This window comes from Columba livia, chromosome Z (genome assembly GCF_036013475.1).
Source record: "Columba livia isolate bColLiv1 breed racing homer chromosome Z, bColLiv1.pat.W.v2, whole genome shotgun sequence".
In the NCBI taxonomy this organism is placed as follows: Eukaryota; Metazoa; Chordata; class Aves; order Columbiformes; family Columbidae; genus Columba; species Columba livia.
The window spans coordinates 639,169-652,605 of NC_088642.1; the positions used below are offsets into that span (position 1 = coordinate 639,169).

Consider the following 13,437-nt stretch of genomic DNA (forward strand, 5'->3'; position numbering starts at 1 on the left):
CTTTTCTCTTTAAAACTGCGCTTGATTATGTTATATCACACATGGCAGTGTCTTAATTCTGGTGTCTTGCCAAATGGACGTCAAAATCTCCGCAGTAATCAACCCACAAACACACAAATATCAGCGCACGGAGCACTGTACCCCACATGCGGGCACAGGCGGTGGCTCTGCCCGTGTGCCGCCCCTGCCTGCCCCTCGCGGGCTCCTCGACCCCCGGGCTGGTCACCCCATGCACGCTGGCGCAGGACGGGGCACGGCCCGCGGAGCTTTCCCTTCAAGCAGCACCAGCTGGCCGGAGCGGCACGGATCATTTTCACCTGCTCTTAAACAAATATTGCAAGTGTTTTCTTTCGGTGTTTGGAAACGGCTCTCACAACTGCTTTCTCTGTGCAGAGGGCACGGGGCAGCTCCAGCCCCAGGGACGCGCGCAGCGGGACAGCGGCACTGAAACCGCACCAGCCCGGGCGCCCGCTGCCCAGGGACTAAGTCCTGCTCATGAGAGCCAGAACCAACCTTCCTCACGACGTTTTTCCTCCCAGACAGGATTTCAGCTGTTTAGAAGTAGCAGACAAGTTGGACGATCTGGGATTTTTTGGCAGAGGGGCAGCGGGGCTGTCCCAGTGTGGCTGATGGCACAGTTGGCTGGTGAGGGCCGTGGTTAAAGATTAAAACGGGATCCCGTTTGCAATATTTATCTTGGGAGCAGGGGGCCCCGGCTTGTTTGGTTTGTGGGAAGTGTTGGGAAATGGTGAGGCTGGTGTGGAGGGACCCGTGGGGCTGGGCTGGGGGTCCTGGGGTCCGCGCATGGCGGGGGGGATGCGGCGGGGCTGGGGACACGGGCAGGGCGGGGACATAACCGCTGTGAGAGCTCAAAACCAAGGCAGCGGTTTCTGCAGCAGCACAGGCCCATCGTTACCATCGACAGCGAGCAGCTCGGGAAGCAATAAGGAAGGAGCAGACACAGCCGAGTTTTACAGACTTTCAATGCACAATAAAACATTTTATTTAAAAACAATGCATTCAATATTGTGTTTTGGCACATGAGTCAATGTTGCAGGCACATTCACACCAAAGAGTCACATTGCTGAGATCCTGAACGACCCGCCGCGCTGCTCCGCGCAGCCAGTGCTCGGGACGGGGATGCGGCACTCGGTCACCAGGGAGCCAGGGCTCTGTCACCAGCTGCCACGCACCCGTGGGCAGGCGGGCTGGGACCAAACGTCACCCTGCGGGCCCGGTGTGGGGGACACGGCTGAACCCCCAGTTTGCTCGCAACGTGCTTTGCACCGTGTGCGGCTTTGCTGTCCACCTGAGACCGTGCCCTGGCCCTTTATGGACATTAGCCACTTAAAAATAAATAATGCTTGAAGTATGGCCATTAAATAATGAATCCTTTATTACAGTTATGGCATTTTTTTTTCTTTTTCTTTTTTTTAATATTTATCTTTTTTATTGAAAACAACTCCATCAGGCATTGAACTGTATAGCCATTAGAATAAAGACACATTCATTTACAGAAAACCTGTTTTTTTTTCTCAACAATCAGTTTTTGCAACCTGCATTCACAGTTAGTTATATTTCACAAACGCTTGCTTTTTGGTATACTCCACAACTAAAACCGGTAGCCAAAATGACTTTGTTTTAATGTATCTCGCTACCATTCACTGGAAAGATGCAAGCAACGCAAATACGAACCCAAGATGTACCAAAGAAGAGAAGGTAACACAGGCATTTCCACTCTTATGTACACCCCTGCTCACAGCGGCCCCGGCCGCAGCCCCCGGCGCCCGGCGCGGTCCCTCCGCAGGTCCCCAGCCCCATTTGGGGACGCGGTCCCGGGGGAGCGGGGTCTGCGCCCAGCCGGACCCTGCCCTGGAGCCAGCCAGGAGCACTCCTCTCGCTTTTGTAAACGCAAATGTTTTGTACTTACAAATATCGACCACCTCGCATTACGCGTACTCTCATTTAGCCATATTTGCTTGTCTAGACATTCAGTAATGACAGTATTTTCCCTGCGCCATCAGGAATTTGTTTAGGTCGACAGAGGCAGGATGATTTGGGGCCAAACGGGAGGGAAGGGAGAGCCTCGCCAAGGCGATGCAGAATGGGGCCACTCACAGTCCTGAGCGGGGACCCCGTTTGCCGCTCTGCGATGCACAGCGTCCTAACGGCAGGTCCTCCCAGAACCCAGCCCAGAAACGGGGCTTTGGCTCCGGGAGGAGCGCGGGCCGAGCGGGCTGCGGGGCTCCGTCCCTGCCCGTGGGCACAGCCCCGCTGCGGCGTGTCCCCCGGCCCGCACAGCCTGCCCGGCCCCCCGCAACAGCACGACTCAAAGAGCATCTCAGGAAACAGGCAAAACCACAAGATGCACATTTTAAGACGGTTTTTCACATTGCAAGAGCTCGGACAAAAAATATTGATACTAAGAAGCAATTTACTTTGGGCTGTATTGCGCCATTGATTTTTGGGGCAGAACTCCCCATTAAAATCAATGATTCTGAAATGTTCAATGTGGTTCTGAAAAATCGATGGGGAGTTTTGCTTAAAAATCAATGATATAATATGGCGCTCTGTCAATAATTTTTCTGTATTCCCACTTCCGAATATTTGCGGTAGTTTCTGTGCTTCCTTCTCCGCCCTGTGCATCTCTCTGTGCCTCTGGAAAGTTCCAGCTGTTCCAGCTGTGCTGCCAGGCTGTCCATAGAGCAGGGTCCTGTCCCTCTTGGGGTGGGAGGGGGCTGCAGAGCGCCGGGGTCCCCCCAGCCCCTCTGCCCGCTTGGACACACGGCAGCTGCCACCCCGCAGCGCTCACCAAGAGGGTCCGCGGGGCTGGGGACGCGATGGGGACAGCCTGTCCTTGCACCCTGCGCGCTCTGCGCCAGCACAGCCAAACCGCGCGCGACCACGACACGGAGAATACACGGTAATATCGAGAACAACTCATATGGCACCATATGGCAACATACACCACCAGCACTGCACGACTACGCCTCCAGAAGCAGCTGTGAGAGGCCGCGCTCTGCTGCGGCGGCGATGGGCGCAGGGGACACGGTGCAGGAGACCCCGACCCCTCTGCAGAGCCCGGCCCCCGCAGCCTTTGAAAAAGCAAAAGCCAGGAAACGTGGGATAATGAAAACAGGGAAGGAAGCCGCCGGCTGCACCTCCCCGGGGCGCAGGCAGAGGGGAACTCGGCTGCGGCAGAGCCGTGGTGGCACCAGGAGATGCTCCGGGCTGCTCAGGTTGGGGGTTGTGCTCCAGATCTCCTTCCTCACCTCCTACGTCTGCCCGTAGGTGAAGAGGCCGGGAAAAATTAAAATGTGCCATTTAGAAGTATGATTTTAAATGGGATTTTGCATCTTCTTTCAGTGCGTGATCAGTTCTCAGAGCCATACAGAATAGTAGAAAAACGTTAAAATACTTGTAAGCGTACTTGCGATAAGAAACCCAGCTATTGTACAGGCTCCTTTCTCCTGAGACACAACGGCCAACGTCTCACACCTCAGCGACCCTGGGGTTTGTCCTCTCTGCGGACAGCCTGATGTCCAGCGGTGCCGAGGAAGCTGTGTCTTCCCTTGGCCACCTTGGGTGGCTGTTGGTGGCCGGAAAGCAGGGCCACTAATTTAGTTGTCTGACTGCGGACTTAGAGATGCGAACGGGGAAATCTGGTGACAGTATTTCCTCTTCCTGGCACTCACTTCCCTTCAAAAAGCACTTAAACCCCCCAGCGCGTGGGGTCCCTGCCCGCGCAGGACGGAGCGGGGCGTGCGGAGGGGCGGGCGGGAGCCCCGCGCTCCCACTCGGGGCACCGTCCCCCAGAGGAGCCCCCATCACCGGGGGTGCGGGGAGCAGGGCCGCCCACGCCGGGGTTCGGCGCTCTGCTCACCCAACACCCCCGCAGAGAATCCTAATTCCGCTGAGCGCGGTGGTTTAACTCTCAGATCAAAAGACCGAAGAGCATCGGGTGCGTGGGCACTTGTTCCAGCCTGTCTGATCTGGACTGGGATGTGGCCCAAATTGAACTGAAATGCTGAAGTATTCTGAGAGCAGCATAACCCCCTAGCTAAGGTACGAGCCATATTGTGACCTTCACATTATCCTTTAGAAAACATAAAACTCAGTGAATATGAAAATATGCAAGCAGTGGAAGTTAGGATCCACATCGAAGAACTCGGCAGTGATGGTGAACTGGAATTCAGAGTGGCCTTCTCCATCAGCCACAGCGATATATGTATGCTCAGCTATCGACAGCAACATATACAAAAGAAGCAAACCTTTTAAAGTTAGCGTTTCTAGTTCTAATCAGGAAGGAACAATAAAATTAAGAGACTCAGGGCATTTAGTGGAATGCTAAAATACTAAAGTACCTTAAAACATACTTAGTGGCATATCTATAAATGCAAAATATTTCAACTTCGCTGCTGCATGAATAGCATCCACAGAATTTGAAAAATGCTTCTGCACTGCTAAACATCCTTAGATCCTTTGATGAGCAGTGACAAGCGTGACTAAAAAGCATCTTTATATTATGGCAAACGTTTTAGGGTGTGGTGTGTGGGTTGTTTGTTTTTTTATAATTCTATCTGAAGAATGTTTAATTGGGTTTTGGGCACTTTTTAGATAACCATTTGGCACTTGTAGGTTCTCAGGCACAATGCGACAAGGTGAGTTTGGCCAGTCCTTCACCGTGCATCCTGTAGAGCAGCTGGAACTCCGCAGGCAGCTGGTGGGACTCCTGCCACTTGGTCGTGAACTTGGTTCCCTTCTTGTCGTAGTAGTGGTACGGGAGGTCCTCCCGCGTGTTGGGGTCGAAGCCGAAGGGCCAGAACCCGTACAGGTGGATCTCCTCGCAGATGGCAGAGGCAAGGGTGTACATGAGAATACCTGTGCTCAGCCGCTTGGGCGACAAGTGCTTGTTCTTCCAGTATCTGTGATAAAAACACAGGTGCGTTAGTCCGGGCTGCAAGGAACACCACAGGTTTGCTGTCAGAAAACCTTCACTGCCGGGAGAGCGCCGGTGCTGATGGCCGGGGGCCTGGAGCAGGCACAGCCCGGTCTGCAGGTCAGGCTGGTGCCCGCGGTGCACAACGGCCTCAGCACCCCGACCACAGGCTCTCGGGTCCCTCTGGGGTGTCAACCAGGAGAGGCGGCGCCTTGCACAGAAGAGTGTGATCCGCCGGCTCCCGCTCACACGTGCCCTTGCTAAAGAGCTGGCCACGTGGTCCTCGTTGGATGCACCACAGTTTTCCTTGGCCCACCCCGCAGCCATCTGTTAGCATCCCTGGCTGCCAGCTGGGACGACCAAGCTGTCCCATAAGCGGGGCTTTGCTTAGGCAGCACCTCCCGCAGCTGCCCCCAGGACAGACCCTGCCCCGCTGCCAACAACTAACCCGTGCTGCTGCGAAGAGACAACTGGCGTACTTACTGCAGCACTAACAGAGTGCATTGGCCCTGAAAACAAGCAGTATCGGTCCTGACTCGCCAGACAGTGCCTACCAGATCAGCCACGAATAGCAAAATGAAGAGAGTTGTATTTGTACAGAGACAGAGCCATATTTTGACAAGTTAAACACAAGGCAAAAATACCCACCTGTTCACATACTGCATGATATTTCCTGGCCAAGCCAACTGGACCTTTAGCTGCCCTCTGTGCTCAACAAAGAAGTCAACCAGTGTTCTCGTGACCGTTGCCGACGTGTGGAAGAAAAAAGCTGGGATCCAAAGAATGGCCCCATCCAGCTTTTTCAGGCTTAAAAAGAAGTTGTTGCGATCCTGAATGGTCAAAAGATTGTTGTAGTACTTTTCCAGGATGCTGGGGTTGAAGGTCGTCAGATTAGTTTTCCTTCCAACATCTTTCTGGAAAGCCTCAGTTGGAGCAAAATTGCAGCGAAAAACAAAATCGGATTTATCTATTTCTTGCCCGCACTGACTCCCGGTCAGGATCCCACTATTTCCCACCACGGCACAGATGTTGTAATGCTTGTTCAGGATGGGCGACACATCGGGAAGCAGCGATCTGAAGTTATTGCTGATGGAGAACACATACTTATGGCTGGAATAATCGTAATGCATCAGCTGTCCGATCCGAACACTGTTCTTGGTCAAAGAAAAGTTTTTTATTACGTCGACGTGCTGCAGGATTTCTTGCCTAAAGTAGAACAGAAAAGGAAAAGAAAACGTGGAGTTAAATTTCCCCTCTTTTATTAGGGATACTTAAAATATGACCAAAACCAACTATGCTCAGGAATTTCCCTAGCAGGGCATAAAATTAGAAAACCAATACCACTTTATTTGCTTGTGTTTGTGGAAAACAACCAACCTTTCTTCCAGCTCGCACCCTCCAACATCTAAGCACTAATGGAGTCCCACTGGGTGCCCTAATTATGGGTTACGGCTGACGGACAAGCAAAGGCAGATCCTGAGGCATGAGCTAAAACGGTGGGAGGGGTGGCGCTGGGACAGACGTGTGAAGGGCGAGCTGGTGCTGCCAGGAGCAACATGGCACCGAGCGGCAGCCACTGTCACAGTGGCCTGGGAGCCCCTGGGAAAGGACAGGGCAGGCAAAGGGCCAGTTCTGCTCCTTGGGCCGTTGCTCGTGATGTGAGTGACCAGAGCCGGGGGAGAAACCCAAGCAGTCTCTGAAACAGCAGGCGTTTGCCAGGACAGCATTATAATCAAAGATGGTAGCAGCTATCCTAAATGGCTAAATTATTTTATTTTATAGAAATTTTTAATAAATATATATCAGTAAATATATACACGAAGTGGATAAAGTATATATTTACTGATATATAAATAGATATGTATCTCAGCAAAGCAAAGAAGCTGGGCAGACACCACCAAGCTCACATCGCAGTGAGGAAACCGAAAGCACATTTCAGCTACCGTGAAGCGGGAGCAGCCCTGCGGCGGCCCGAGGAGCCCAGCAGCCCTGCGTGGGCACGCAGCGGGGCAGCCGGCGCGGCAGGCATGCCCAGGGAGCGCGTCTCCGCTGGTCTGGGCTCGAAGCCCGTCCGACCCCTTGGCCCCACAGCCGGGGGCAGGCGGAGCACACAGCTTGCTCAGCGCTGCCCGGGACTGGGAAGTCCAGCTGGGCATCTTTTGGCCTCCGTGAACACGGAATTTCGTGGCTGTTACAGTCCGATTTGTTTCAAGTTTTAAAAGCCCAGCCATTTTTCTTCAAGTAATGAGAATTTCACTTGCACCCCGGGAAACTGGGTCACATTCTGTTTGGTAAAATAACACATGCTGGAGCTTGGTGTCCTGCTCTGAAATAATCAATTCTTCCAGGAGAGCTGTAACCATCTGGGGAAATGCTCTGGTTCAGCCTTTGTCTCTCACTGCTGGCAACTCAGAGCTCAGAGTATTTAGCAGTGTCTGATTGTATTTTCTTAAATCCTGGGGGGAAGGGGACAACCTCGGGAGGGTGAGGGGCCGCGCGGGTGCTCGCTCACCTCTGGTGTGCGAAGGCGCTGCGGTTGAAGGCCCACTTGGAGGGCTTGTCCTGCAGCTCGTGGCTCAGGGAGTTCGTGATAGGCACAAATGAGGGGTCTAGGAACTTCAGTGCGAACTGCGACCTGGAAAGGAGCGCCCAGACCCGCGCGGATACACAGCACAGACCCACGGGGACACACACACAGACCCACAGGGACACACAGCACGGACCGACGGGGACACACAGCACGGACCCACAGGGACACACAGCGCGGACCCACGGGGACACACACACAGACCCACACAGACACACAAAGACCCACACAGACCCACAGGGACACACATAGACCCACAGGGACACACACACAGACCCACGCAGACCCGCAGCCCGTTCCCGGCCCTGCCCGACCCGCCCCCGTGGCCGCCGCCGTCAGCACCGCGGACAGCGCCGGCCGCTCCCGCCGAGCCGCGCTCTACCGGGCCGGGCTTTGCTGGGCCGGGCTTTGTCGGGCCGCGCTCTGCCAGACCGGGCCGTACCGCTCTGTGCTGGGACGTACCGAGCCGGCCTGTAGTGGGCCATGCCATGCCGGGCAGGGTGGTGTCCGGCTGCCCCCCCACCTTTCAACATCCACGGGGTATCGTGGTTCCCACGCCCGCCCGGGCCCCCCCGCCTCCAGCACCGCCATCCCCGGGGTGTCTCCTGCTCCCCGCAGGCCCCGGGGCACCTCCGTGCGGGGGCAGGGCGCGGGGGAGCCGCAGCCCCGCTGCGGGCCGGGGGCTGCGCCGAGCGCTCGGGCCGTGGCCGCGGGGCCTTCCCGGGGCCGCCCGCCGAGCCGGGGCTCTCCCCGGGAGCAGCAGCGGGGCCGGCGGGGCCCGGAGGGGCAGGGGCGGGATGGAGTGGGAAGGGATGAGAAGGGATGGGAAGGGATGGGACAGGCGGCCCCCGCCCCGAGCCTGCCCAGCCGGGCCGTCCCGCGCCGGGCCCTCACCTGAATCCCGCGTGGAACATGTACATGCGGGGCCCCCCCGGGCCGGCGGCGCGGGGCGCGCCGAAGATGTTGTCCTTCTTGAGCGAGACGTAGCTGATGAGGGAGAGGATGAGCAGCGCGATGCTGAGCATCACCAGCCCCAGCACGCTGGCCACCCGCACCATCTTGCAGCTCCTCATGCCGGGAGGCGGCCCCGCGGCTGGGCGTGGGCGGGGGGGCTGCCGCGGGGCTACATGGGGGGCGGCGGGCGCGGGACGGGGCCCGCACCGCCGGCAGCCGGAGAGAAAATGGAGGGACCGAGCGGCGGCGCGATGAAATGGCAGCCGGGAGCGGCCGCCCCGCCGTCCCGGCCCCGGCAACCCCGGCAGCGCCGCCGTGCCCCCCCCGCCGCCCGGCCTGCCCCCTGGCAACCGCGGCGCACGCACCGGCAGCCCCAGGGCCCCGGGCAGCCCCCCGATAGCCCCCGTGCACGCCGCACAACCCTGGTACCCCCCAACAGCCCCGGTGTGTCCCTCGACAGCCCCAGGGTTCCTCCGCAACAGCCTCTGTGCCCTCCAGCAGCCCTGGTACCCCCCAACAGCCCCGGTGTGCCCCCCGACAGCCCTAGGGTTCCTCCGCAACAGCCCCTGTGCCCCCCAGCAGCCCTGGTCACCCCAACAGCCCCGGTGTACCCCCTACCGGTACCGGGTTTCCTCTGTGTCGGCCCCCGTGTGTCCTCCCCAGCAGCACCTGGTACATGGCCTGGCACCCCAAGTGTGCCCACCCCAACATCCCCAGGATGCCCCTGACAACCCTGTGGTGCCCCCACCTTGGGGTGCCCTGCAGTGACCTCACAAAAGCCTGGGGGTGACCCAACGCAGCAGCCAGCGTGACCCCCAGCCCCGGGGTGCATTGGGGCTGAGCTGGGCTGTGGGCAGCGCTGCTGGCTGAGCCGCGGGGAGCCCAGGCTGCTGGGGAACCAGTGTCCTGGTGGGGGCACAATGTCACCCGCTCCCCAGCACAGGGCTGCAACGTTCCCTGAGACGCTATAGATCACCATATGGCACAGACAGCGACGCGGGAGCCTGCACCACGGCCTGCACCTGGGCAATGCCGAGCCTGTGGCTGGCTCAGGACACCCCTCGGCCTTTATAAGCCTGGTGTTCAGGGCATGTGACCACCTCAAAGTGCCCTACCAGTAATTAAACTGCCCCGTAAATCACACCGCAGATTTCATATGAACTCCAAGAAAGCCTGACTTCTATAATCTGAGGAATGTCTCCTAAGAACATGACTTCTGCATGCTGCAATGCTTTCAGTATTTTTTCAAGCTACATTTTCTCCTTACAAAGCTCACCCCCATAGACAGCTCTGCATCTGAGCCCTGAGTTCATAGAAGTGCCTTATAAATAATAAATACTGTCTTTGTAGCACCATCCTTGCTCTGGGCTATATCCCACAAGCCCTCCATGCATGAAGCTCCCTTTGAAGAGGAGGAACACGCGGAGCTTGCAGGGTTGGGTTTACGTCACAGTGTGGTTCTTCAGCCTTCGGTGGGAGTTTGGCCCGAGTGCAGCCTGGAGGTCTCTGTCCCAGCCCTGTGGGACACTTGTGGCTTTTGCGGAGGGAGAAAAGGTAGAGAATGTGGGAAATAACACTGTTTTGATACAGGAGATGGTAAGTTTTTTACTTGACTCATCACATGGTTTCTGTGTTGTCCACCTAGTGCATGCTGTCTCCAGCTTCAACAAGCCCACCCAGGCATTCCAGGATACAGCACCCCCAACTTTTCACCTTCAAATAATTTGGAAATCAATTGTATAACACTTAACATTGCCTTGCATAGTTTCTGACCATACACCCCGGAGTTGGGTATAAACCCCAGCGTAAGGCTGTGCAGCCCTTGTGTCATGCACCTGTCTGCTTTCCTGGCACTCCCCAGGCAGAGCAACTCCCAACCATTGGGTTTTGTACAAAACTCCCACTTCCTGCATGGAAGATAAGGAGCGAGAGCAGAGTAGAATCATAGAGTCATAGATTCTGCCTAATCTTGGTGCAAAAGAGATCTGAGAGGACGCTGGAAAGGCGCTTTGGCAAGCAATGCTTAAAACCCTACCGTGTGCCGCAGCCGCTCCGCTCCTGACCCCGCCGTGAGCCCCAGCCCGGCAGCGCCGGCCCTGCTCCTGCAATGCCAACAAGTTGCAGTGGAAACAAAGGCAGTTCTTGCTTCAGATTCTTCAGAGATAGCAATATGTCAGGAGCCCCTGGAGAGGCTGAAAGTAAATGAATCAGTGCTAGAAAGTGAAGGATATCATCCGCGCTGAATGGTGAGAAGGAGTCCTGAACAGTATCTTCATTGATTTTCCTGTAATTGACACAGCAGCTCGGCTGGCCGGGGGCTGCGGCGCGGGGAGCGGGGTGCTGAGCTCCCTGCCCGGGGCCCGGCAACACGTTCTTATTAGGTGGCTTGTTTTCTGTGTGGAACTGTGTGCGAGGCAGTGGGTTGGTAAGCCAGCGTTCACTATGCACAGGGTGTTCTGCCACCTGCATTGAAGACCAGGGGCAGAGAAGGACATGTCCTGTGCCTTCACGTCACCAGCTGCTCCCACAGCCCCTGCAACAGTGGTGAAAGCCCCGGGTGCAGGTTACAGCAAGTCCTTGCCCGCTGATAAATACCCGTCCTTAAGTGAGCGTGTTTGCTAGAGAATACAACAGTGGCACACAGTAGGAAATTTGTAGGAATTACTGTTCAGGTTGGATTTGAGGCTCTCTGAGGAGGAATGTGCCCTCGGTATGAAACCTCTGCACCTGCAGCGTCCAACACAGTGACAGAGCCTGCTCCCTGGGATGGACACCGGGGATGGACACTTGGGATGGACACCCGGGATGGACACCCAGGATGGACACCTGGCACCTGTTTGGGGGATTTCTGAAAGGAGATGTCACCAGCGGCCCAGCACGAGTTGCAGTGCAGAATGGGAGCTCTTTCCAGCAGCCCCGGTGCATTCTGTGTGCCTGGGTGTCCCTGCACCTGATGGCATTTGTACCGAAGTAGAGAAGAACTGTGTTTGGGACGAGGTTGCAGCCAGCAGAGCAGAGCAGAGCAGAGCAGAGCAGAGCGCGTTCCGGCGGAGGAGAAGCGCAGCTACACCACATAAAAGAAACCGGGAGCACAGATTCACTTTCAAGCCCGACTGAGGAAACACCTGTCGGGCTGACTGTGTGCTTAGGAGAGGTTCCCACTTCTTGACTTATTCGCGGAAATGGGACATGGTCTTTTTAACTCGACAGGAAAGTTGTGCTTTGAAGATTTGCCCCCACTGAAATCAACCTTTTCCAGGCTATCTTTGTGGTTTCCCTCCCTTCTTTGAAGCTGCTGTTCAGGGTCTCCAAGCGTAAGGGGGGGTCTTGGTCTGACAGACTGCACCCAAAGTGGTTGTAAAGTCTCCTTAAAGCCAGGTGCGTGGCAGCCTGCTGGTGTGTGAAGACCTGTGAATGTATTAGCAGAAGCTCTCCCCTCCTCAGCCGCGTTTAGGAGCCACGGCTGCTGCTTTGCAGTGTCCCGGCTCACACTGCAGCCGCGATCCCTGGAGGGGGTGAGCAGGAGCTGCTCCCCGTCCCGCCGCCCTGCGCAGGGCACAGCCGTGCGGCAGAGCCGCCGGCACCAGGCACAGCGACGGCACCGCGGCGGGGCTGGGGACACGGGGTCCCCGGCGCGAACCCGGCCACCGCAGCACCAAGCCCCCCGTTTCCCTGAGTCACTCCCCCGCACCAAGGCCCCGGGGTTTCTGCTGATGCAGCGCTGGGGCAGCTAAATGCTTTGTTGAATGCCTGCCCGAGTGTGCCTAAGTGCTTTCAGCCCCGGTGGCTGCTGAGCTGGGTTTCCTGGGACAATTATTTTGAACATGAGTACACAAAGTCTGCTTGAGTCCCTTTCTAAGTGCTTTAGTTATTTTCTTTTAAAAATCTGGCACTGCATCCTTATACCTGCGGTCAGAGCAGCCTGAGATATGTATTTGTTTTAATTATATTTGCAAAGATGCTTGCTAAACATAAAGGGCACGTGTCCCTTTCTGCCTTCACTACGGACAGTGTTTCTCCCAGGCTCAGAGCCCTCGCTTTCCTGGCAGCCTCAGAGCCCAGTGCCCATCCCTTCAGCGCAAGGAGGTTCCTGGGGACCCAGGGAAACCCGGGGACAACTGCCCAGGCTCTGGGGAAAACCTCAGTTCCCAGACGATGAATTGCACTTGGCCTAGTCAAACCACCAGGAATTTGCTAAAGGCCTCAGGATTTAAGCTGGCCATCTCTTTTCATATTGCACTGTTTTCACAAGATCCCACCAGCTGGTTTGTGGTGCTGCGTTGGAAGTTTCCCATGCTAATTACTACATCTCCCCCTGGGAGCAGGGATGCACAGCACTGCAGGGATGCACTGCAGGGATGCACTGCAGGGATGCACTGCAGGGATGCACTGCAGGGATGCATGGCATTGCAGGGATGCACTGCAGGGATGCACTGCAGGGATGCACGGCACTGCAGCGATGCACTGCAGGGATGCATTGCAGGGATGCACTGCAGCAATGGACAGCACTGCAGGGATGCACTGCAGGGGTGCACTGCAGCGATGCACTGCAGGGATGCATTGCAGGGATGCACTGCAGGGGTGCACTGCAGCGATGCACTGCAGGGATGCATTGCAGGGATGCACTGCAGGGGTGCACTGCAGGGATGCACAGCACTGCGGGGATGCACTGTGGGGATGCACAGGGCTGCCGCTCTCCCCAGCTGCTGCCGTGGCTGTTGTCCTCTGTCCCTGTGCAAGCCCCCGTGGGCTGGCACACGGCCGTGGCCCTCGGGACGTGTCTGACTGTCTGCGTGTCCTGAGCTCCCCAAGGACAAACAGCCCCGCTGTGGAAAATCCCGATGGATGAGCTAAAGCAGGCGGAATACAGGAGCGATTAGTGGTGCGCACACAGCTGAGCTTCCTGCAGATTACTTGTCTTTACACCTAATCCTCTGCATTGAAAAAAATCCCCAAT

At 56.5% G+C, this 13,437-nt stretch overlaps 1 protein-coding gene across 1 annotated transcript; it reads right to left on the bottom strand.

Annotated features, from left to right (window-relative positions):
* Window positions 1-969: 969 nt before the first annotated feature.
* On the bottom strand, window positions 970-8,763 carry LOC102098342 (alpha-N-acetylneuraminate alpha-2,8-sialyltransferase ST8SIA3). The gene is made up of 4 exons (XM_065046733.1): window positions 8,421-8,763; window positions 7,452-7,574; window positions 5,588-6,145; window positions 970-4,925 (listed from the first exon to the last, which is right to left on the bottom strand). Exons 1-4 carry the CDS (start codon window positions 8,597-8,599, stop codon window positions 4,643-4,645), a joined length of 1,143 nt encoding a protein of 380 aa, XP_064902805.1. The 5' UTR covers window positions 8,600-8,763; the 3' UTR covers window positions 970-4,642.
* Between the last annotated feature and the right edge of the window lie 4,674 nt (window positions 8,764-13,437).